This window comes from Mandrillus leucophaeus, unplaced genomic scaffold (genome assembly GCF_000951045.1).
Source record: "Mandrillus leucophaeus isolate KB7577 unplaced genomic scaffold, Mleu.le_1.0 Scaffold251, whole genome shotgun sequence".
Classification (NCBI taxonomy): domain Eukaryota; kingdom Metazoa; phylum Chordata; class Mammalia; order Primates; family Cercopithecidae; genus Mandrillus; species Mandrillus leucophaeus.
The window spans coordinates 2,549,973-2,559,925 of NW_012102599.1; the positions used below are offsets into that span (position 1 = coordinate 2,549,973).

The 9,953-nt window shown below is 41.4% G+C and overlaps 1 protein-coding gene across 3 annotated transcripts in view; it reads left to right on the forward strand.

Annotated features, from left to right (window-relative positions):
* Positions 1–9,953, forward strand: part of UBE2K (ubiquitin-conjugating enzyme E2K) — a 95,151-nt gene that overhangs the window by 54,998 nt on the left and 30,200 nt on the right. For all 3 annotated transcript variants that reach the window (XM_011983564.1, XM_011983565.1, XM_011983567.1), the window contains one exon: positions 3,824–3,906. In XM_011983564.1, the coding sequence (XP_011838954.1) occupies positions 3,824–3,906 (83 nt within the window). The remainder of the gene's footprint in view (positions 1–3,823; positions 3,907–9,953) is intronic.

Consider the following 9,953-nt stretch of genomic DNA (forward strand, 5'->3'; position numbering starts at 1 on the left):
AGATTACAGGCGTGAGCCACCACGCCCGGCCAAAATTACATTTTCTAATCTTGTTGAAAATACTAAACCACAGTGGGTTTTTAGTGTGTGGTTTGTTTTGTTTTTTTTTTTTTTTTTTTTGAGATGGATCCTCGCTCTGTCCCCTAGGCTGGAATGCAGCGGTGCGATCTCAGCTCATTGCAAGCTCCACCTCCTGGGTTCACGCAGTTCTCCTGCCTCAGCCATGGGAGTAGCTGGGACTATGGTAGCTGGGACTACAGGCACCTGCCACCATGCCCGGCTAATTTTTTGTATTTTTAGTAGAGACAGGATTTCACTGTGTTAGCCAGGCCGATCTCCTGACCTTGTGATCCGCCTGCCTCGGCCTCACAAAGTGCTGGAATTGCAGCCATGAGCCACCACGCCGGCCACCACATTGTTTTAAAGTTATAAAATGCTGTGAATTTCTTGAGTTACTGACATTATGGCATATGATTGTTTATGAATTGAACTCATTGAATAGTAAATGGAGATTGATTATTAAAAATTCAAAAATCTGAGATTCGAAATGCTCCAAAATCTGAAACTTTTTGAGTGTCTACATGTCACTCAAAGAAAATGCTCATTGAAGCATTTTGGATTTCAGATTTTCAGATAAGAAATACTCAGCATAGGCCAAGCACTGTGGCTCGTTCATGCCTGTAATCCCAGCAGTTTTGGAGGCCAAGAGGGGAGGATTGCCTGAACCCAGAAGGTTAGGACTGTAGTGAGCGGTGATCGCACCACTCCACTCCAGCCTGGGCGACGGGAGTGAGACCCTGCCTCCAAAAAACAGAAAGAAAGAAAAAGAAACACTCAACCTGTATTAAGATGTGAAATGTGTGGTTATATCTCTTATAAAGCAGTGTTTGATGTGGTCTCAGTGGCTTATGCCTGTAATCCTAGTACTTCAGGAGCCTAAGACGGGCAGATCTCTTGAGCCCAGGACTTCAAGACCAGCCTGGGTAATATGGTGAAACCCCAACACTATTAGAAATAAAAAAATTAGCTGGGTGTGGTGGTGTGTGCCTATAGTCACAGTTACTTTTAAGATGGATCACCTGAGTCTGGGAAGTTGCGGTTACAGTGAGCCAAGATTACACCATTGCACTCAAGCCTGGGCTTATAGGAGTGAGACCTTCTCTGGGGAAAAAAGAGGAAAAACGGAGAAATGTTTGTTGTACATAAGCCCTATATTACTGTCTTACTTAACTTGCATTGTATTTGATATTTAGCCTTATAATAACATTTTTGCTGTAATGTTAAGTGCACATTCATTTAGCGTGAGTCGCTTATATCTGGGGATGCTTTATTAAGTAGGATGGATACAATGTCTTTTATGGAAGACCAGACAAATAAGGCAGAAATCACATAAATGTAATTAATACTATGACAAAGGAAACTACAGGTGTGTGGAACAGATCAGGAAGAAGTGATATGGAAAGTGAAACTTGAAGAGTAGTAGTTGGGAGAAGAGGGCACAGAGGTATGTTATTGAGAAAACAAATATGTATGAAGGCCCAGAGCAGGGGAAAAGTTTATTATGACTTTTTGAGCAGGAGAGTGGAATGGGGAATAGAGGTAAAAACTGAGATTTCCACCGGGCGCAGTGGCTCACGCCTGTAATCCCAGCACTTTGGGAGGCCAAGGTGGGAGGATCACAAGGTCAGGTGATCGAGACCATCCTGGCTAACGCGGTGAAACCTCATCTCTACTAAAAATACAGAAAAATTAGCCGGGTGTAGTGGCGGGCGCCTATAGTCCCAGCTACTCGGGAGGCTGAGGCAGGAGAATGGCGTGAACCTTGGAGGCAGAGCTTGCAGTGAGCTGAGATCGTGCCACTGCACTCCAACCTGGGCGACAGAGCAAGACTCTGTCTCAAGAAAAAAAACCAAACCAAAACAAAACAAAACAAAAAAAACAGATTTCAGGGGTAGTCTAGGGCCAGGTTAAGAGTGTGGGCTTGGCCAGGCATGATGGCTCATGCCTGTAATCCCAGCACTTTGGGAGGCCGAGGCGGGTGGATCACCTGAGGTCAGGAGTTCAAGACCAGCCTGGCCAACATGGCGAAACCCCGTCTCACCCTGTTGGCGCGCCGAGATCGTGCCACTGCACTCCCTGAGCGACAGCGCGAGACTCCTCAAAAAAAGAGAGAGAGAGTGGGTCCACATTGAAGGGAATGAGAGGTCATTAATGGTCCTTAGAGCAGCATGGTGATGCAAATCAGATTTACTTTAAAGGGCTCTCTTTAGTTTCGGTTGGGAAAATAAATTGGAGATAACAGAAGGGAAGGCAGTAAAGTCAGGAGACTGTGTAGTAACCTAGGTGATGAATGATTGTCTCCTTTAATGAGAAGATGGAGAGAAGTAGGTATCATTGAAAGTAGTAAGATTATTAAGACTGAAAAGAATCAAGCATAGCAAGAATGAAGGAATGGAAAGTATCTTGTTAGTTTTCGGTATTTTAAACTCATTGGCAAATTAAAGTGCCTTTTTAGATTGAATATGAGTTAGTGAGTGAGCAGGAGGTAAGGAAGTAGAAAAAGTGTAGACAAATCAAGAAGTCACAAAGAGAAGAGAGAAGTGGAAACTTAGCTTTTTTCCATAAATAGCTGAGGAGCATATATTAAAGAGTCAGTTTTTTTCCATTTGGTTGTGCTCTGTTGGCCAGGCTGTAGTATAGTGGCATGATCATGGCTTGCTGCAGCCTCAACCTTTCAGATTCAAGTGATCCTCACGCTTCAGCTCCCTAGTAGCTGGGAGTACAGGTGTGTGCCACCATGCCCAGCTAATTTTCTTATTTGTAGAGACATGGTCTCACTGTGTTGCCCAGGCTGGTCTCAAAACTCTTGAGCTAAAGGGATCCTTCCTGCCTACCTCTCCCAAATACTGGGATTACAGTGTGTGAGTGCTAATTTTTGTAAAGTTCTTAGAACATTAATGTGCCATTACATATTAATGTACATAATGTACTATGTACATTAATTGGCACATAGTAATTAATCTATTAAGTGTCAAAGAATTTGGGCTCAACTGGTCATTGTCATATATGTCAGAGATAAGAATACAAGACCCTCCAAAAGTTCATGAGTAAGAGCTGATGAACTTTTTAATTTCATGGTGTTTTAGCATTTTCTTAATTTTCACTTGTTGATTTATTCTTCTTCCATAATGACACAAATAATGAGATGATTAGACTCAGAATCTGGAATCAGATTGTGGGAGTTTACATTGTGCTCTGTTTAGCTGTTTGATTAGGTTTCTTAAACTCTAAGCCTTAGTATCTCCTCAGTGTTTGCTATATCATAATAGGCATTTCAATAAAAATAATTTGAGAAAAAATTATACAGAAAAAAAAGCACAGTCACTTACTGTTTGTGCTTTCATTCACTGGTTTTACTTACTTTTTTCCTCAAGTCTATTCTGCACCCTGCCTCACATGAAGAAAGTGCCATTTACTATTTATGTTTTTATTTTATATACTATTTTATTTACCAAAATGGATTTTATTCTCTGTTGTATTCTCATAGCATCTACCATTATTCTAGGTAAATTGTAATCTCCTAGTAATTGTTGGGTTTGTTTAAAGGAGGAACATTTAAAGAGTTTAAAAACAATATATGTTAGTGACAACATTCAGCTTACTAGATCCTTTGTCTTCTACACCCCTTCTTTCACCTAGGCAAAATGATGTAATAGATATAGGGACCTTTCTTTTTTTAGTTTGAAGATTTCATTTTCTTGTAGTTCTGCTTAAACTGTTTTATTTCTGTTACTGAAAAACTCAAGTGTGCTTTATATTCTAGGTCCGGTTTATCACTAAAATATGGCATCCTAATATTAGTTCCGTCACAGGGGCTATTTGTTTGGATATCCTGAAAGATCAATGGTAAGAGATTTTGAATTCACCTTCTCTCCTTCTCATGTGAATACCAAGACTATAAGAGTGCTAAATGTGTAATTGCCTCAAAACATATATTATATTTTATCTTGTTTGGGCAGTAACTTTATAAAGTCTCAAGTACATAATTGAAAATGCAATATAATTGAGATCACAATCCATATTTAAATAGAGACTTGTTAGATAATGTTAGATGCTAGCTTTACACTTTGAAAAGTCTTGGGTTTCATTTGTTATTTTGGTAAATTTGATTATTTGCTATCTTAAGAAGATATTTGTGAAAGACTAAAAAAGTAGAAAGTAAGTATTGAAGTAGTCATATCCCCCTTGGATGGAATGTAAGTTACAAAATTGTTGCAAGTTGTGTTAATGGAGCACAGTTTGAGCACAGTTATGACTTTGGTTTATGAATTCTAACAAGGAGCACCTTTGTAGGTGATGTCTTCATTTGGATAGCAGTATTGTGCTTTCACATTTTTTGTCTGATTTGCTCTGCACAGCATTAAGTGTTTTAAGAGTTTCTGCTCTGGAGCCACTACGTTCACATCTTGGCTCTCCAATTTACCAAGCTGCATGGTCATGAGCAAATTACCTAAATTCTGTGTGCCTTCGTGTCCTCGTCTGCAAAATGGGTTGACACCCACTTCATAGAGCTGAGAGGATTAAATAAGTTACTTTATGTAATTCCCTTAAATTAGAGCTTTGCTTTTGTTTTTTGGTTTTTGTTTTTTTGAGACAGGGTCTTGCCTTGTCGCCCAGGCAGGAGTGCAGTGGCGCAATCACAGCTCACTGTAGCCTTGACCTCTAAAGCCCAAGTAGTCCTACCACCTCAACCTCCCAAGTAGCTGGGAATACAGGCACATACCACCACACCTGGCTAGTTTTTGTATTTTTTTGTAGAGACAGGGTTCCTGTTGCCCAGGCTGGAAGCTTTGTGTAGTCTAACAATGATAAAGATGATAGTTAATTATTTAGCACGTGATTTTTTTTTTTTTTTTTTTTTTCTCGCTCTGTTGCCCAGGCTGGAGTGCAGTGGCCGGATCTCAGCTCACTGCAAGCTCCGCCTCCTGGGTTTACGCCATTCTCCTGTCTCAGCCTCCCGAGTAGCTGGGACTACAGGCGCCCACCACCTCGCCCGGCTAGTTTTTTGTGTTTCACCGTGTTAGCCAGGATGGTCTCGATCTCCTGACCTCGTGATCCGCCCGTTTCGGCCTCCCAAAGTGCTGGGATTACAGGCTTGAGCCACTGCACCCGGCCTAGCACGTGATTTTATAGATGGAAAAACTAAGACCAAAGGTATAAAAATTAATTGGAGTGGGAGAAAACCATAAAACTAGAAAAAAATCAGTTGAGTGAGTGTGTATTACAGCCTTTTCTTCTGATTTTACTCTTTTACAAGAGAAGGTATAACAGAACAAAACAAAACAGCAGTTGGTAACAGTTGGAGCCAAAACTGTGTTTAATGGGCCCAGCCTGGCTACCTAATCTTCTAAAGATTACATATTATTGTTGGTACTAGAATTTTTAAGCTATGTTTTTTTGGGTAGTGTTTGTTTTCGATACAGAGTTTCACTCTTGTTGCCCAGGCTGGAGTGCAGTGGCGCGATCTCGGCTCACTGCAATCTCTGCCTCCCAGGTTCAAGCAGTTCTCCTGCCTCAGCCTCCCGAGTAGCTGAGGCTACAGGCGTGCGCCATTACGCCCAGCTAGTTTTTATATTCTTAGTAGAGATGAGGTTTCACCATGTTGGCCAGGCTGGTCTCGAACTCCTGACCTCAGGTGATCCTCTTCCCTGGACCTCCCAAAGTGCTGGGATTACAGGCGTGAGCCACCACACCCGGCCTAAGCTATGTGTTTGATTTGTTAAGAAAGGGGGGATAAAAAGGTACCTGAAAGAAAATGAAATAGGAATGACAGCATTTAGTGTATGGCCAATTTGGTTTACTTAGTAACTGGATGAACAGACTAGAGTTACACGTTTCATTTTGTTTTTTTCTGTTCCAGTAGTATATCTGAGTAAATCCTGTCCCTCTATAGATCATCTCTTGAGATCTGGTTTCTTGATCTATATTTCAATATATTCTATGTTGCATATAGATCAAGACTTTCAAACATAAAGCCGTGTGGAATAGACTTACTTTTATCTTCTCTGTTACTCTTTTGATTTGTGACTTGCCAATTTATTGAACGTCTTAAGTGTCAGTGTTTTTAATCCATTAGGTTATAGCCAAGGCCTCTAAAAGCTCTAAGATTCAGTGATATGAGTACGTATTTGCAGTATTCGAGACATTTTACTGTTTTCATTTGGTTTCTAGGGCATTAGTTTTTCTATTCTTCCTTTCCCACCACGCTCACTCCCAGACTCCTTAATTAGTTCCTTGCATATCCCCGGATCTTTGTGTATTAGAATGCCTCAGGGATAAGTCTTGGATTTCTGCTTCTTTCTAGCTGCACTCACTTCCTTGGTAACCTCATCTGATTTCATCATAACTTCACCTTTATATACTGCAAACTCACAAATTATCTTCCCTGAACTTGAGACTCTTATCCTGCTGCCTGCTTATCATCTTTACTTGACTATATAATGAACATATCAAACATAAACTGAACTGATAGTCTCCTAACCTGAAACCTGTTTCTATAGTCTTCCCCAACTAAGTTATTGGCAAATACAACCTTGCATTTTCTCAAGCCAAAATCACATCATGATCCTTGGTGTTTCTTTCTCTGGCACCCCATGCCCTGTCTGCAGATCTGTTGGCAAAACCTCCAACGTCTTAACAGCAGCTTTACTACCACATTTTTCCAAACAAAACGCTTTACCTCTAGCCTGGATGATTGCATTAGTCTGCCTCCCTGCTTCTGGCTTCTCCCTACTCAGGCTATTCTCAGCACCCAGAATGACGACCTTAAAAACAAAGCTTGCAGCCAGGTGTGGTGGCTCATTCCTATAATTCCAACACTTTGGGAGGCGGAGGTGGGCAGATCGCTTGAGGTCAGAAGTTCGAGACCAGCCTGGCCAACGTGGTGAAACCCTATCTCTACCAAAAATAAATAAATTAGCTGGGCATGGTGGTGCATACCTGTAATCCCAGCTACTTGGGAGGCTGAGGCAGGAGAATCGCTTGAACCTGGAAGGCGGAAGTTGCAGTTAGCCCACATCATGCCATGGCACTCCTGCCTGAGTGACAGAGTGAGACCCCATCTCAAAAAAGAAAGAAAGAAAGAAAAAGCTTGGAGATGAAAACTTCCCACTGACTTGCTTTTTGCCCAGAGTTAAGCCAACAGTACTGTTACTTGTAATTATCTCCCTATGTAGCTAGTTGAAAGATTATGGTGTGTATATATAGAGAGAGAAATTGAATTTTTATACCAAAACATTTTCTCCTAATATGATGTGCAGGAACATAACATGTTTTACATCAACTGTTCCCTTTCCTAAGGCAGGTGAATAATCTTGCTTTGTATCTGTACAATTGAAATATTAAAATATACCAAAGACACATTAGATAAAATAGGTGAGACTAGATATTCATGAATTCATTACTCTATTCCCTGACCTTTACTGAGGTATAATTGGCATTTAGTGCATATCCATATTTAAATGTGAATGTTTAGGTTTCAGAACTGGAATTTGATAGAGAAAAATACAGGGTCTTAATCATAGGAAAAATGAATTACATAAACATTAAATAATTTTCTGCAGGCATACTAGAAAATACATGGTTAATCTTGGTCTTTTATTAATGGCATCTAGGGGTGGTGATATACCTTTATTAATATTTAACAACTTAGTATATTATTTTTATTATCTTTTTTTTTTTTTTTTTTTTTTCAAAGTCTCATTCTGTCACTCAGGCTGGAGTACGATGGTGCGATCTCTGCTCACTCCAACCTCCACCTCCCAGGCTCAAGTGATTCTCCTGCCTCAGCCTCCCAAGTAGCTGGGATTACAGGCATGTGCCACCATGCCCAGCTAATTTTTTTGCATTTTTAGTAGAGATAGGGTTTCACCATGTTGGCCAGGCTGGTCTCGAACTCCTGACCTCAGGTGATCCCCCCGTCTCAGCCTCCCAAAGTGCTGAGATTACAGGCGTGAGCCACTGTGCCCAGCCCCTGGTTTATTTCTTAATTTCACAACTTATACTATGTGGAAACGATTTTCTAATGTTTTCCACTGACACTATGACTAATGGTGTCTACTTACCTGGGGAAGAAAATGACAACACAAAAATTTCACTCAGTGATGCTGCCCTTCTAAAAGACACAAACAGGCACAGAGTATCTGCCTGGTCAATAACGTATGCTCACCATCATTACTCATCAGGGAAATGCAAATTAAAATCATAATTAGATACCACTGCATGCGTGTAAACATAAATACCTCATACATTGCTGGTAAGAATGTGGCTTAACCAGGCAGGGCACGGTGGCTCACGCCTGTTATCCCAACACTTTGGGAGGCCGAGGTGGGTATATTGCTTGAGGTCAGGAGTTCAAGACCGGTCTGACCAACGTAGTGAAACCCCATCTCTACTAAAAATAAAAATTAGCCAGCCATGATGGTGGGCCCCTGTAATCCCACCTACTCGGGAAGCTGAGACAGGAGAATCTCTTGAACCTGGGAGGCAGAGGTTGCAGTGAGCTGACATCACGACACTGCACTCCAGCCTGGGTGACAAAGCGAGACTCCGTCTCAAAAAACAACAGAAAACAAAGAATGTGGTTTAACCACTTAAAGCCAGTAATATCTACCAAAGCTAAACACACACCTTCAGTATGCCCTATCAGCTTCATTCCTAGGTATGTATCTAAAAGAAATTAGTGCCTATGCCTACTTTTTGAAAGACATGTATGAAAGAATTTTTATGGCGAATTTATTAATAGCCCCAATGGGAAATAACTCAGATGTCTCATCAACAAGAAAATTGATATATTGTGATCACACATTGGAGCACCACGTAACAGTAAAAAGCATATCATTGACACAAACAACATGGATGAGACTCAGATATGTTGAGTGACAAAAGCCAGACACAAAAGAATACATACTGTATGGTTCAATTTTTATGAAATTGAAGGTGATCCAGAATTTATGGTGATAAAAAAATAAGATAGCTGGGCATGATGGCTCCCGCCTGTAATCCCAGCACTTTGGGAGGCCAAAGCGGGCAGATCACAAGGTCAGAGACCATCTGGCTAACGCGGTGAAACCCCATCTCTACTAAAAATACAAAAAAATAGCTGGGCGTGGTGGTGGGTGCCTCCTGTAGTCCCAGCTAATCGGGAGACTGAGACAGGAGACTGGCATGAACCCGGGAGGCGGAACTTGCAGTGAGCGAAGATTGCGCCACTGCACTCCAGCCTGGGCAACAGAGCTAAACTGTCTCAAAAAAAAAAAAAAAAAAAATACGGTAGTGATGAGGGTGGGCAGGAGTTGTGAGTGGGAGGAACAAAAATGAGGCTTTATAGTGCTAAAAATACTCTGTATATTTATCCAGGTGGTGGTTACATGGATATATACATATGTAAAAACTCATCCAGCTGCATGATATCTTAACTTTGCTTAAACTTTAACAAAAAAATTTATAGCAGGTGGGTACAATGGTGTGCACCTATAGTCCTAGCTGCTCAGGAGGCTGAGGCAAGAGGATTGCTTAAGTCCAGCAAGTCTGGGCTGAAGTGTGCTATGCCAGTCAGGTGTCCACATTAAATTGCGCATGAGTATGGTGACCTCTTAGGAACAGAGGACCACCAGATTGCCTAAGGAGATATGAACCAGACAAGGTTGGAAACAGAGCAGGTCAAAACTCCTGTGCTAAGCAGTAGTGAGATAACACCTGTGAATAGCCACTGCATCCCAGCCTTGACAACATAGTGAAACCCAATCTCTTTAAAAAATAAAATCTTGGCCGGGCGCGGAGACTCAAGCCTGTAATCCCAGCACTTTGGGAGTCCGAGATGGGCGGATCACGAGGTCAGGAGATCGAGACCATCCTGGCTAACCCGGTGAAACCCCGTCTCTACTAAAAAATAC